The sequence below is a fragment of the Sturnus vulgaris genome, chromosome 4 (genome assembly GCF_052056855.1).
Source record: "Sturnus vulgaris isolate bStuVul1 chromosome 4, bStuVul1.hap1, whole genome shotgun sequence".
In the NCBI taxonomy this organism is placed as follows: Eukaryota; Metazoa; Chordata; class Aves; order Passeriformes; family Sturnidae; genus Sturnus; species Sturnus vulgaris.
This window is the reverse complement of record NC_142246.1, coordinates 29,422,433-29,437,799: the sequence shown is the minus strand read 5'-3', so window position 1 is coordinate 29,437,799 and position 15,367 is coordinate 29,422,433. Positions and strand designations below refer to the sequence as shown.

General features: G+C 36.5%; 1 protein-coding gene across 5 annotated transcripts in view; it reads left to right on the top strand.

Annotated features, from left to right (window-relative positions):
• The window catches only part of MTUS1 (microtubule associated scaffold protein 1), a 113,185-nt gene that overhangs the window by 46,576 nt on the left and 51,242 nt on the right, over nucleotides 1-15,367 (top strand). For 2 of the 5 annotated variants that reach the window (XM_088163436.1, XM_014873458.2), the window contains 4 exons: nucleotides 2,308-2,490; nucleotides 6,195-6,326; nucleotides 7,558-7,647; nucleotides 8,869-8,916. In XM_088163436.1, the coding sequence (XP_088019562.1) occupies nucleotides 2,308-2,490; nucleotides 6,195-6,326; nucleotides 7,558-7,647; nucleotides 8,869-8,916 (453 nt within the window). Of the gene's footprint in view, nucleotides 1-2,307; nucleotides 2,491-3,631; nucleotides 4,074-6,194; nucleotides 6,327-7,557; nucleotides 7,648-8,868; nucleotides 8,917-15,367 lie in introns of those variants that run through there. The other 3 variants (XM_088163438.1, XM_088163439.1, XM_088163437.1) reach the window with 3 other exon arrangements.

The window sequence follows — 15,367 nt, the reverse complement described above, 5'->3', positions numbered from 1 at the left end:
AGTGAATATCACTGTGAAGAAAACAGGATTTTGTTCCTGTATGTTTTGGACTGGAGGAACGAGTGCAGCACGATAGCAATCAAACATGTGCCTTCATCTTTAAATAATCAAATGCAGCTGATAAAATGCCTTTGTTCCTCTAGCTCTCTTTTGTAATGTAGAACTTTAACTCACTAAGTCATACAAACTTAACACACAGTGTTTGTACAGTGACACCTTTTTCTGTTTGTTTTTTGGGGAGTTGTTGGGGTTTGTGCCTTGTTTTGCTAGGAGGCTATTTAGGAAAAGAATTCCTGACTAGTTTGGAGTAGTTATTTTCCTAGTATGTTGAGCCATTAATGAAACAAGATTTTAGAAAACATCGTGGAAAGTTTTATAAAGCTATCAGGTTTGTTCTAGGACATGCAAATGGGACAGAAACTTTTTTGATCAAACACATAAAATTATTTCTATTATGTTGTCTGGAGTGCTGTTTCAGAGGTGTTTTTGAAAAGTGTGAATTTGTGGTTTGTGCTGTTGTTACAGCTGTGTGCTCTTGAACATATTCCATGTATTCAACCGTCCCTTTCACTAACTTTCAAAAAATTTAAAATAAGTCTGATAATTTCCTCTCAGAGGTTTAATTCCAGGCTACAGTAAAGCTATATACAGAATCAGAGTTCTGCATAGTAATCACAAGTAGTAAAAATGAAGAGGGATCTGAAGCAAAGCTTGTTTAATTGCTCATTGAAGCTTTTGTGTTATATTCTGTGACCAGTATTTTGTAGTATGCTAATGCAGGTTTAGTATACTGTGAGGTTTCTCTTTTGTTTCTGAATGGGTCTGAACTAAGGGAAGTAGCTTGGACATACCTTCCTTTACGAGTCCTGTTCCTGTTTTTGCATATTTGATACAGGATATTTTGAGACAAGTTACCTAATCCTATCACACCACCTACTGTTGAAAGGCGGACATTGGGCATGTTATTCTTGTCTAAAATTTAGTGCAATCTCCTTAATGTCATAATTTCTTGGGTTTGGTGCAATTTGAAAGTTTCTTGGTCTTCAGTATTTAAGAGTAGAAATCCTGTAGTGAAACTAGTGTTGCTTAAGGTAAAATTACTAGCTAATTTTGTCATATTTCAGCAGTTTTCTAGGTTAAGCAAAGTTGAAATGTTTATAGTGACAAGAATAAAGGGAAAGGTATTACCTTTAAATAGAAATTTAATTGTTTCAAGTCAAATCTGAGACACTGTAGTTGCTTCTTTTCCATTAAAATAAACTGTCAGCCTTGAAAATGGCAGTGGCATAAGTAATGAACATATTTCAGATAGTTTTTTATAATAGATAACAAAATACTTTCTAAAAAATGTAAGTCTGTTTTCCATATCTCTGTTTTGATACAATAATGAAAACCTGTTATCTATATTCAGAAGGCACTATTAAGATCTTGATACTGGGGCTGACAGGAGTCACCTCAAAGCTGGCAGAAGAAGTCTGTGTGTATGTAACTTCTCTGGGCCATTGAAATTTTAATCTAGATGCATACTTTTCAGGAAATAAACTGAAAGTTTAATTTGTCTAAACTTGGATTTTCTTATGGAAAGTATAATTGCTTTGTTAGTAGTGCAAGAGTGAGCTCCTCCTACACTCACCTCCTGTATAGGTGCTTTTCCTATTTGATCAACTTAGCTGTTGGGTAAGTTAGCTTGTATTCAATAAGCTCAAACGAAAACTGGGCCTCATAAAAAATGTTTCTGCACCAGCAGGCCATTAGGAACCTGATTTTCTAAGTGCTGTTAAGCTAGTCCTGTAGAATTACTCAGTTTTCAGGATATTATATGAGTACAAAGCCATTTGATACTCTCATGCTGTCTTATTCCTTGAAAAGACATTATCTTTTAGAGTGTTCTGTCAAAGGGGAGTAGGGTTGTGAATTTATTTTGGGGAGGAACAAACAGAAGAATCCTTTTTTAGATTGTCTTTGAAATGGAGATTATATTTTTGTGGGATTGCCAGTACAGTGAACCATAATGTGAGGTAGGAAAATGCAAAAAAAGACTTTTTAATGTGTGCAGATGTCTGCACTGAAGGCAAATCTATTAAGGTCTTGACTTGTTTCTAAGGCTTTAAGTCCTTGAAACTGTTTTTCTACATTTACAGCACTTTTTGCCACATCAATAGGAAGTACATTAAGCCATTTTATATGGATTTTAACTGTGTAAATATTTTTATTTGTAGGCATATGTGTAAAAGAAGCAATCGTTTAAGTTTCTTTCCTACTCCTTCTGTTCTTATTTCTCCCTCCTCTTTCTCCCCTAATTGACAGGTGTAGGATCTTTGCCAGGAGAGAAGCATGCCTCAGTGAAAAATTCTCCAGCCTTGTGGACTAGCGTTGGTAAATCCCTTGCCAAATCCAAAGTGCCTGTTAAAAGATCAGTGTTTGAAAGGACATCTAGCTTCTCATCAGTCAGCAGTGCTCAGAGTGAGCAGAGTCTTTTCAGCACTAATTGTAAGTATATGTGAGGGTCATGGCTTTTAACTGATTCATGGCCAGCATCAGTTGCTTGTTGGTAAAAATCCTCTTGGAAAGGAGTCCTGTCTGACAAGTATCTGTGTTAATTCTGACTGTACTACTTATTAGTTACTGCTTACTAGTTCTAGGTATTATTCTTTTTGCCTCTTTGCTTAGAACTTTCCTTTTTGAGACATACTGCCTGAAGGAGCTTTGAGCCCTGGATTTTGGGTTGATGACTGGAGAGTTTGGTACAACTTCTCTTCCATCCTGAAACATTATATAACCAGCATGTCTTTCAAGCAAGGGTTTCCTAGTGTTGTAGTATATCTGAACAGAATGGTTTGCTTACCATAATATTTGGAATAGCATGTTACAGTTTTTTTGATGCTAACTGTTGTCTTGAACCAGTTTATATCTGCTTTCAGAGTTTTAGGACAAAATATGTAAATGAAATTACAGGAATATAAGTGAAACTTGTTTTAGAAGATAAATCTTTGCATGGGTAGACTTCTGTAATTTCTAAACATTGGCGTATGACCTAACCGAATCAATCTTGATTAAAATTAGTGAGAAAAATACCAGGACTTGCTTTGTTTTGAAGTTCTACAGCAGTTCTTAGGAGTTCTGAGGGGAAAAAAATATGAAGGAAATAACATACAGCTGACTATCAGACATATTAGTATTCCCAGCTATGCATATTCAAATAAGTACATTCAAATATTCTGCTTCTATCATATCACCTGTTATATCTTGAAGACTGAGCAAAGGCCTTTTATTTGTGCCAGATGTCACCTAAATCTGTCTTCAGTGTGCTGAAAAAGAGAGCAGTGATTTAACATGCGCATATGCATGCACACATAACTACATTTTCTTGTATTGTTCTCCCCCTCCCCCGACCTTGTACTGCCTACATTAAAATAAAACCTAACATATTCCTCAAGTGAATAAGAGTATGTGTAATAAAATATGCATGTGAATTTTGCTCTGTAATGAGATCGGTTCTGATACTGTGACAGCCATGTTGACTTTTGCTGCTCAGGTTTAGGACTGTATCTGGAACTGTTAAGCAGCTTTGTGCTCTCTTCCTTTTGCTCCCTCATGTAACAAAGGAAGGGGTCATCGCTTCATAACAAAGGAGTGTATTCAGATTAAGTATCCAAACAGATGACTCCTTATTTAGCCTGATTTGCTAGCTGCTGTAATCTGTTTTGTCCACTGCCTTCAAGCTTGCAATTTTTTCCACTCCGATTCACGAAGACCAAGCCAGAGCAATATGAGAGGTTGAACATGGCTGCAGTCTCATAGACTTTAAGCTTGCTTAGATCTTTTTTAAATGACTATACCAGGAGGACTCCGCAGTTGCACAGAAACTAATTTTTCTCCTATTATTTTCTTCAATTCTACACTAACACCACCGACTGACTCAGGAAGCCACTATGATATTACCTTACTGACATTGCTGGTAGTGGGGTCTTACAGCTTTTGTATTGTTCCTTTGTTAGCCACGTTTACTGGGAAGAGAAGTAGGTTGTGTTCTTTTTATTTCTATTCTAAAGCATGTAATTTGTTTTGTGGAGGTTGGTAAATATTTGCAATATCTTGATCTGCTGATTTTCTGTGTGGTTATTTTTCTTTAGAGAATTTTTTACACTTGATAAGAATTATTTATATCTAATAGTAAGGTTTTGTGAGTATAGTGACTTAATATTATGTGTAATTCATATGTTAGTGAAATTTTTATGACTTTGAATCAAATTGGAAAGAACTGAGGAATTTACTTTTATTCTAATGCTAAGTACAGTGCTGTTCTTGTTTTTTATTATTTCCTTTAGTTTACTATGTAATAATATCAGAAAAAAAAATTTAAAGCTGAAATGTTTTTATTACATTTGTGGGACATGCAAAGATCACAATGGGAGGCTTATGCTGTGTGGGTCATGTAATGTATGACAAACTGCTGTGATCCTGTCAACAATATTAAATCAAAAAGGCGCTTGGCTTGTTTGGAGTTTGTCTTCTGTTGACAAAGCAGAGAAAAAAAAAATGACAAGAGAGCATTTCTCCTGCATTGTCAGCTCAGCCCTTTGTTATAGGATGTCCTTGGACTGGTAATTCCATGTGGCAGCATTAGTCTAATAAGCACTTGAACTTTATAATTCTTTTCTCTAAAATGACTTCTTATTTGAGAGTTCAGAAATCATGGGGTTTGAAACGCTGTTGTTACTAAAAGCATATTTTGTGTGCAGTCAGTTTGAGCATTGAAAACCAGATTTTTTTAACAGTAATCTCAGTTTTAGTGCTGAGCTGAAAATACTATCCTTTGAACATACTGAAATGTTTAACTCTGAGGTTAAGAAAAAGAATCCAGATTTTAATTGCATTAGAATAATTACATGTGTAGTAAATAGTGTTTCAGAAGTTAAAAAGCTGATCCTACCTACATCTGCATTTTTGTACAGTCATGAAAATTCTTCTAATGAGTCGAGTTTTCAGATCTTAACTGGGCTGAGATCACTTCATACCTGTCCATCTTCATTCAGGATTGAGTAGCTGCTCTGAATTCTATGAATGAACAGCTTTGAATCAGAAAGTGATCAAACTCTGTAAACTTGTGAGGTTTTGGTGGGGTCATTTTGTTTTGTTTTTCTTCCTGCACACAGTCTGGTTAGCTGACTCTAGAGTTTTTAATAGGACAGAACAGTGCCCTAACTAGTCCTGCACACCCAAAACGTTACTTCCATGGTGTGCTGCTGATTTAGAAGAGGAAGTAGCACACCAGTTTGCAGGCAATTGTTAACTGCTTGTAGTGAACTCTGAGCAAACATCCTTAGTTTAGTGATTTACAAAAAAAAAGTTAAGGACTGCTTCACGCCTTGTGCTTTACTAAAACAAATTTGCTTTAATTATATAATGTGGATCAGGGTCAGATTCTCACAGAATAACCGTGTTACTGTTGTGTTATGCAAATTGTTCTTTGTGTATAGATTTTTTGGGAATATTTAGCTTTTGTGCATTTAGAGAGGCTCCAACTTCCTTTTTTTAAAAAAAGATGATGACTTCAGTTGTGTGTGTTTCTTAAAGGGAAGTCGTCTTTCTGTTGTAGAAAATATTTAGTGGCCAAAAACCACCTTTTTGAAGTAGTTAACTTACATGGTTTATGCTAGTCTATTTAAAGATGATAATCTCAAGAGTGTATGTTCCATCTTTTGATGAAAAAGACATGTAGTTCATGTTGCCTTTTAAAAAAGTCTCATTAAAACACTAATCTGAGGCAAACCTGGTAATATATGACAAAAGCTTCCCCCTCCTCACCTCTCCCCCCTTTTTTTTCAATGACTAGAGAAAAAAGCAACACTGTGACAATTCCACAGTGACTTAATTTTTGCTTGTCTCTGGTAAATGCCATGTGAATTCTTACTCTTTAATATGTTAGTATACATAATTTTTTTAGTGCCCAAACCAAAGTCTACTCAATCTATACTTACTTTAGAAATATTTTCATATTTTTTCTGGACAACTGAAAAATGTTTTTCCAAAATCTCAGTTTTTTGTTTTTTAGGGAAAAATTTCAGTTGTAACCATAAAATCAAATCTCTTTCAAGGTCATTTAGTCTCTGGTAAAACTGACTTGTCTTATGATTTAATTTTCTCTAAACTGTATATGCCTAGAGCAAATTCTTTGTGATTCTGTTTTGCAGCTGTAAGTGCCACAGTCATCAGGAACGGAGAATGGCCTTCAAAACCAGCCTGCCAGAATGGCACTTCGGGGTCTGTCCCTTTGAAAGCATTACCAAGACAGAGATTGCACTCGTTGAGGTCAACTCCAAAAGGTATGTGAATCTGTTTGTAGACAGAGGAGGTAAAATCACATTGGTGGTGCTACAAGTGTTGTAAGACTTCATAGGAAGGCTAAAGTATTCTTTGTATTGCCACAGATAAATAAGCTTGCTGTGTCTCATTCCTAAGTCCTAGCTGTAATCAGCTTGCTCTGACCATCTTTGTGGTGGACTGGTTATTGTAATTGGATAAGCCTAATTAAATACTGTATTCCTGCATTAGACTTAAATTTTAAGCTGGTATCTGACATAATTGAGAATAAACAAGAGATGCCTGCCAAATGTCTCGCTGTAATGACATGCTTTAAAAGAGTAAACGGTGAAAAGAAACAGAATTTGCCACAAATTATAAGTCACTTTGAAACAAACACGAATCATATGGCTTTCTGACAAGCTGATGCTTTCTGTTGGGGTCCAGAACATGTGGCACAACTCTGTATAGCTCGTCATCTTCAGTGACCTGGTAGTGTGCCTTCAGCACCTGCAGGAGCAGTGTGGCCAAAGCTGGTATTCCCCTTCAGATCAGTGTTACCTGGACTGTGGTGTTATGTTCTGGGTCCTTCCCAGATCAAGAGGGTTGTTTTGAACCTGGAAAGATCCACTGGAGACTTAAGATGGTTGGGGTCTCTATCCAGTGAGGGAGTTGAGCCTGTGCAGTCAGTAACTTGAAAAGCACAGCTACAAAGGTCATGGTGCCAAATTCTTCTCAGTATCACCAGATCACGTAGCAATCAGAAATTCTTGCAAATTGTAGAGTGGAAGATGCATCCTTGCCCAGGAGTGCCATAGAACCATTCTTCCTGGAGGTTTGCAAGGCTCGCCTAGACAAAAGCGAGGTCAGCTGATCTCGTCTTAATGGTGTCCCTGCTCTGAATGGGAGTGTGGATATCTGGCCTCTGGAGATCTCTTTCAGCCAATGTTTCCTTAGCTGCATTGTATTTGCTGCTGTTTTGAGACTCAAGTAACTTGATCTTAGTACTAAAATGAAACCTTTACTAATGTTTTCTTCTGCTTAGAAGACTTTTTAAATTATCTTTTTGTTTCTTTCAACATGAGTTCTGGCAAAGCAGGGCTAAGTTTAAATACAACTTAAACATTCCAGAAGGTTTCTCTTGTTGTGTTTGAAGAGATTTGTGGATCTTGTACATAACTGTAAAAATGTAAGATATGTCTTTAATTCCTGACATAGTTCTACTTTAAAGTTCATCTAAGCTTTTACTTTTAGGAGCCAAGACCAGGTCTGCTTCACTGAACCAGTGCACAGCAAAATCATCTGGACCTCTACACTTAGCAAGGAAAGTTGGTGAGACTAGAGGTAATCACCTGTTGGGTAGACAATTTTCACTTTTTCTTGGATCTCTCTGTCTTGAGAAGGAGCAGCTATGCTTTATGATTTCAGAATAGCTGGGATAGTTGGCTCATTTTCTTTGCTGTTCACCACATTGGACACTGGCTCTGCAAAGTTTTGTTCCTTACCTATTTGCTTTAGGGACATTCAATGTCTACTGTCTGCTTGAAACTTGCATCTCATAAGGACTAAAAATACAGTATAATTAATCTGTCGTTTAAATGATCTTCTGTCACCTGCTTATAAGGTTGTATGTTTGAAAAAACACAGTGTAGACTGGATTTTGCCAAGTTTAATTTAAGCAAGATTCTTGTGAGAGCATGCTGATCAGCTCTGGCTATTGAGGATATTTACTCCACTTTGTTTCTGTATCAGATGTTGGTTTTATCTTTAATTTTGAATTAAAATTAACCCTTTCTGCCAGAGTGAATCAAAAGAACATATATAAACCTTTGGACAAGCTTTGTAATACCCAATTTTCATTTTGGTAGCAAAGCTCTATTTGCAAAGCTGGGGGGAAACAAGTACAATGGTGATACAAAGCAGCTTGTTTCTTGATGAAACCTGTGTCATAGGATCCACATTATTCCTAAAGCCTGCAGAAAGGTGTTGTCAAAAAAAATTTTATGAACTTCTGCACATGACTTCTGCACTTGCACCCAGCAGTCTAAAAGATTGCTTTCATTCAATATCCTTCAAAACAAAAAAGTTGGTAGGTCAATTTCCACATAACTTCTAAGTAATACAGTAAGAGTGGGTTAGCTTTCTCAGTGCTTTCATTTATATCTAATTTGGTTGTTAGCACATTTGAGAATGTTGTTAGTTTATTGCTCCTCTGTGCAAATAGAGTAACTGTAGCATACAGAAAGGAAAAAATTGCTATAATACCGGTATAGATGATAGTTTCTCATTGTCCGTGGTCCTCTTTGAATGAGTAAAGTGAAACAGTGCTACCTGACTTAAATGAAATATAATAATTGTAATTGGGAATGCATACATTTCTTATAGTGCTAAATCTTGCTTAGATCATCAGCCATCAGACGAAAGAAAATGAAATTACAAAGTTTGAGAAGCTTATGTGGAAAGAATCTTGAATCTTAAAAACCAGCTCTACTGCCCCTTACTGGCTTGAAGTATAATTTTTTTATTATAGTTTGGTTTTTATTATTGTTTGTTTGCTTTTTCAAGGTACTCCTGGAAGAAATGTACACCAAAGCCTATCTTGTTTGGGTCCTGGTGAGTTTTCTGAATGCATTTTATATTTTCTATGGTGCTCAAATTAAGTTTATACATTATATTAGTATATTGGTTCTTTTCTGGGAAGAACAGATGCACAATGGATAATTCTGTAAGCTATCACTGACTCTAGTTTCAAGGAATATGGAAAAAAGCCTATTTTTCTGTTTTTTGTCTACTTCCTGTCTTCTGACTACCCAAGTGTTAGGCTATGCAGTCTATTCTGTTCCTCTATTTCCAGTGAAATCTAAGGAGGTTTAAACAAAAAAAAAAAGTATGGAAATGAAGTTTGGGTGGAATTTTTACTTTTTAGCCAAATTATGTGATGAATGAACTCATGTGTTGCAGCTTTAAAAAAAAACCCAAAAAACAATTGGAAGAATCCCACATAGCCTTCCTTTCCCAGAATGTTCATTGTGAGTAACCTGTTGGTGTGAGCTGGCTTTGTATATCACTGTAGACTACATTTTTATAACAAGTTGAAATTATCGGAGCGTGTTGATGTTTGTGTCTGCTCATATGGCAGAGGGAGAAATCGCAGCTGATTAAGTGGCAGATGGCGTTTCAAAATCTGGCAGAGTTTTAAGGACTTCATATTGGGTTTGTTTTTGGTGTTTGCGCCAGTCAGGACACCTGGTGCTAATTTCTATGCCAAGAGACTGAAAAGTCTTCAGATTGTGCTTCTACTTGCAGCAGTTTCCAGGTCTTTTCAAGAGAGTTGGCAGTCTAAATTAGTTTCCCAAGAATCAGTGCGTATTTGTTGAATTAAAAGCTACTTGTAATTAATTACTTATTGAAAAGCCCTTTTTGAAAGATACTGAAGATCACTGGAAGGTCCTGTGTCCCCTGAGTGAATAGCAGATGTCTTTCTGAAAGAGGTGCTGTAGCCAAGCAGATGTAATCACTGGGCAAATCAGTTCTGTGCTGTAACTCTGGTACTGTGGCAGTATTTTTAAAATTTGCTGTGGTCATAACATGCATTTAATGCTTTTGTCTTTTACTCTCTTGGGTGTCAAATGTCTACATATTAATTGTGGCAGAGTACTTCTATATCTTCTGTTAAGAGTCAGGGCTTATGTCAGACTTTGCCCAAAGTGCTTCTTCTGTTTGTTGCTTTTTTTGGTACTTGACTGAACTAATGTTAGTTCAGGTAAAGCTTGACACTGAGTTTCAAGAGCTCAAACCTAGCCTATTGTATAAGCATGTAAGGGATGATTCAGCCAGCAACATAATGTCTTGATCAGCTCAATTGAGGAAACTCCTAATGAACAATAAAATCCATTTCTGGACTAGAAACTAGAAAAGTAAATTTCTCTAATGCTTGCTTACAGTAGTCTCAAAATATAACTTTATTTTCCGCTAAATTCAGTGTGCGCATTCTCTCAACTTTCAAGAAAAGTAGTATTCCCTCCCCTTTTTACTAGTTTAGTAGAATGTTGCTTATGATTCATCTTGTCTGACTCAATAAAGCGTGTAGCTACATAACTTTGAAGTGCTGGATATGATGCCTTAAAAACATAGTCATAAATGCCAAATTGGCTGTAATATTTAGCAATATTCTAGTAAATGCTCTTTACTCATACTTTTGCCAGTAAAATGGCTGTATTTCAGTGTTTGTCTTAACAAACCTGTACTGCTTACTGTACTGAGTCAGTTTCCAAAACTGGAGATGTTAGACATTCAACTTAATACATTTCTAATTTGTACAGAGAATTAGTATAATTTCCCATTTATGAATGCAGAGCTATCTAGTGGAGTATTTTGCATTTTTAAGACGGTTTTTTTCCATCCTTACAGTCGCAGATAGTTCTTACAGAATTAAAAATACTGTGTGACTGCTTGGATATTCTGCAGTACAATGTCTTCCATTTTAAGAAAAGACAAATGATCTTTTTTGAAATGAACTGAAATAATGCCAGCCAGTACCATGTAGAATGAGGCCCACTATCTTCTTTTTTTTTTTTTTTTGGCTTTGATATTATAATGAAGCTTTGTTCTAATGACTGCAGCTAGCATGAAGCTTTTGTTTTTATTTCAGTGCCGTAGTTAAGTCTACAGTTTTTAGTCTTATCCAGTCAGAAGTTCCAACCTCACTTCTATTTCCTGCCCATGTGCCCAGGACTAGTTTGTTACAGCAGGACTCTGATAATTGATTACAGTATTAAGGTATTAACTGTCTAGCTTAGTTGTTCATGCTACCTTTCATATTTCTTTAAGAATGAAAAAATAGCAGGCTTTTCTAAATATACTGTCTGTTCCCTTAATGTTGGTGCTGTTTCTCCATTTTCCATTTGTTTACAGCAATGATGCACAGCCAGAATCTGCTTGATGAAGCAAGCCACAGTATACTCTTAGTGTGCCTGTAAAACTGGACAGACTTGCCTGTTTGCAGCTGTTCATTTCTTGCTTGTGTTAAAACATTCACAAGGCTTCTTTTTCTGAATTCTGTATTTTTCATGGGTGATGCTCGGTGCATCAAATAAATTCTACAAGTTCTCTGGTATATTTCTTCAGCACTGGCTTTAAAGCTAAGGCAGAATTAATTTCTTGGGAATAATATGTTTTATTATACTTCTTAACTTGCTAACTTGAAGTAAGGATGTTCATGTGCACTTAGTGTAATGTCTTAATGTATATATGAATTAAAATGTTGCCTCTTATGAGACCGAATTTTGAATTAGATGCAAAACTGCCTCTAAAAATGCCTAAAGTTAATGCTGTTTACTTTTTTCTTCAGCCATCCCTATAGAGAAAAAACTGGCTGTGTCTAATCCCTCTGTAGTGTATTACAGTGCAGTGCATGTGGATGAAGTGGGTATTCACATCTCAGGTCTCTGTTATTGACCAAACTTTAAATTACAACATGGTAATCTCTGAACCTATGTAAGCCAAGCAAAAGCAAATATCCTGTTTGGCAGTTCCAAAGGTAAAGCAATCATTTTGGGAATAAAGCATGTGAATATTTGGCTTATCTTGTTGTTCCGTGACCCTGAAAGGGATCTGTGGTGTATTATGGAGAACAAGTTACAGTTACATGTGTGGCATAAGACCATTGTCAGGGCAACTGATGGATACACCTGTAAAAAGCATAAAGTATAAAGCATAGAATTGGTTTCTAAAGGCTGTAGAAGCCGTGAAAACCAAAGAAGCTTTATCAAAAAATGGAAAATGGTACATGCTCCATCATGGTGTTCTGTTTTCTTACTTCCATAAAGAAAGGATGTTTGTTTTAGTTCAACCATTTGTAAGAAAATATCACACTGAGAGAGGAAAGAAATTCTGTCGGGGGCTTACTGCAAAAATGAGTAATAGTGCTGATCAAGCTCAAATGGAAAAATAAGGTATAAATATAACAGTTCATGAAGTTTTCCCTTGGAACAGGTTGTTAAAGGTGGGTCTGGCTCTTCACTCAAACTCATACTGGGATACAATGCTTTTGCTAACAAAGTACTCTGATTTAGACAGAAGTTGGAGGCATACCGTAAGGTTCATTTTGCACCCTTTTCTTTCATGCTCTTAGTCATCACTGTTGAAACTCGAAAGGAAACGGTTCTTATGTTGTCAATTCTTTGATAGAAGACGTTACTCTCAAAGTACTTGCATTTTCCATGTCTGAAAAACAAGGATTAATGTTTATCACACTTTGATAGTGCTTTAACAGCAACAAAAAAGACTTAGTGTTTTAAAATTACATGTTATACTGTGTCAAAATGTGTATTTTCTTTAAAAATTGGGAAGACTAGTCTGAGATCTGATGCACATTGTTATGAATGCCAAATACTTAGGTCTTCAGCTGACTGTGGTATTCAGCAATGTATGGCAAATTACCCCAACTGATGAGGGATATCAGCTTAAGTAACTCATTAGGGCTCTGTTTCTCTTTTTGTATTTGACTAGAAGATCTTTTGGGGTTTGTTATTGACTGGGGAGTGGTGTGTATTTGCTTTTAAGAGTTCTTGCAAGTGTGGAAGAAACTGTGCAGGCAGTGGTGTTGCTTGGCGACTTGAAAGGGCCTTGATATGTAAGTGAGCATATATGTCCTGGCAGCCAAGAGGGCCAGGTCTTCCACATTGCAGAAGTGGGACTTCTGACTAGCTCTAACTGGGAATTTCAATATAGATGTATTGGACAGACTGGATTTGCAGTCTCTGGTCTTAAGAGCTTCAGCATTTTTAAATAAGTTGGGTTCATCAGTTTTTCTGTCTCTGTTCCTATCACCAAAAGAAAGCCAGGAAATCCTGCAGAAGAACTTGGAACGGTTTTGCATGCTCTGAGGTGACGCAGATTAGTACAAGATTAGATTCTGTATTTATTTTACATAGTCTTACACGTTTTCCACACTGGAAATTCGGGGAGTTGAATAATCTAAATTAATATTTTCCTTTTATCCCTTGAAAAGCAGCAGACATCAGGCTTAAACGTTTTTCTGCAGATATTTTACTGTGGCTGGACTATTTTGTTGCCTTCTTAGCTGCAATAAAAAGCCAGCTATAGTTTTTTTTAGATTTTTTTTTTCATTCATGTGAACTATGAGGACTATCTGAATGAGTCAGTTGTCTCGTGATCTGACCTTAGAATACCTTCAGGCTAATGCTCTTATGAGCAGACAGCAAAGCTACTAAGTAGACTGGCTACTGCATGTGAACTACCTATGAAGGCTGGCATTTGTTTTGCCATTTCTATATAAATAAATGCATATAATCTCAATCTATGAATTGGAGTTTCTTAATAAATGTATTCATTGAGGACATATAATATTTATTTTGAAGAGTTAATGGAACATCTATAAACCTGAAATAATCTTTGAAACACAATAGCTGTTGCCTTCTTGGCCGGATTTTTCCACTGTTACTAAATACAGTACTGCAACTAGATCTAAGGATTTAATTTCTTGGGTGAGAACTAGAATGCTCCAGAAGTCTTCGAAATGAAATGACTGGTGCTGATATTCAGAGACTGTCACTCTAAATTCTGAAGTCATCTGTTTTGAGTGAGGTTTTTTGGTTTGATTGTTTTTAATCAAAAAATTTGTGTTTTCCTGATGTAGTGTGTTTGTTAGAATAGGCAATAGGATGTGAAAAATCAGAGGTACATGACAACACAGTCTTAATGTATTCCAGATTTGGTCCCTTCAGCTAGGTCTATCAGTGTATTTGCATTCATGTTCCTTGTGTTCTTCTCAAACTTGATTTTCTGAAAGCTAGCAATTTGGGAATGTTGTTTGTTGTTCTGTTCTAACAGTCAGCATTGTTCCCTGTGCCTTCAACAGATATTTGTACAAAAAACATGGAATTCCAAAACCTCAAGGCTTGCTATGGAGTCACGTATGAGCCATCTAATTCAAGTGGCAGTGGTATTCTGTTGGCAGTTTCTCAAATTGATGCACTGAAAATGTTGGGGTTGTATTCAAACTGCCAGCAATGAGGACTTGGTAGGAGTTTTATCAGTTAAGGGCTTTCGTAACCCAACCAAAATGGTTTTCATACTACAAGGTCTATTTCTTCTGTTAATGCTTTTAAGTAAGGACCTGTTTTCTGGATTGCAAGTTAGATATTTCACAGTTCTTTGTTGTTGTTTAGTTCCAAACTTCTGTGAGAACCTTGCTCTCCAGCTCCACACATTCATACTCCAAACAAGTGGTGATGCAGAAGTATGCAGGCTTTCTACAGCAGCAATGTTTGTAGTTTATTTCTGTGGTGTTTATTCTGTTGTGGGGAGGAATATCTGTGGTTCTCGTCCCTGGTATTTATTTTGATGTTTCACAATTGCAAGCCACACAGGAGAGCAACACAGAGCTTCAGTTTTCTCACACTTGTCTAAATATTGGATAGGCCAGCCGCTGTGTGAGTAGCGAGGGCAGCTGAAAGGAATATCTACAGATTGCATCAGCTCAGTCCAAGGGATAGATAGGGAAAATTCCCATGTTGGGAGCTGGAGTTCATTGGATACTGCTAGGGGCTTAAGTGGAATAATACTTGAAAGATCATTGTCACAGAAAAGTGAAACTCATGGTCTTGTGTCAGAGATGGTTAAATAACTTGTCACATCCTGCAAATGCACTTTGCTTAAATCAGAAGTTAAAAATGAAATTATTCTTGCAGTATTTTGTGGCTTTTCTTAATTCTAAAAGAGGGAAGATAATGCAAATATCACTGTTGTATTAGGGAGACACAAATCAGCTTGATTCCTGTATCAGTTTGCCTGGAAATCCACTGCAGCATCACCTTCAGTTTGACAGGCTGCTGAATTTATAATGATTAAAAGCTTCTGTGTACAGAAAGAAGAAACGTGAATTATTTAGGATTTTAGTTCCCTCTCTGAAGAAGGAAGATGTTTCCTTTTTTCTTCGGGAGAGAATTTGAGCTTAAAATTCGTCTTGAAGCTGCAGTTTGCATTCATTGTGGCAGCAGGTACTGTTGCCTATAGGACAATTAGCTTTTCAAACTGGAGC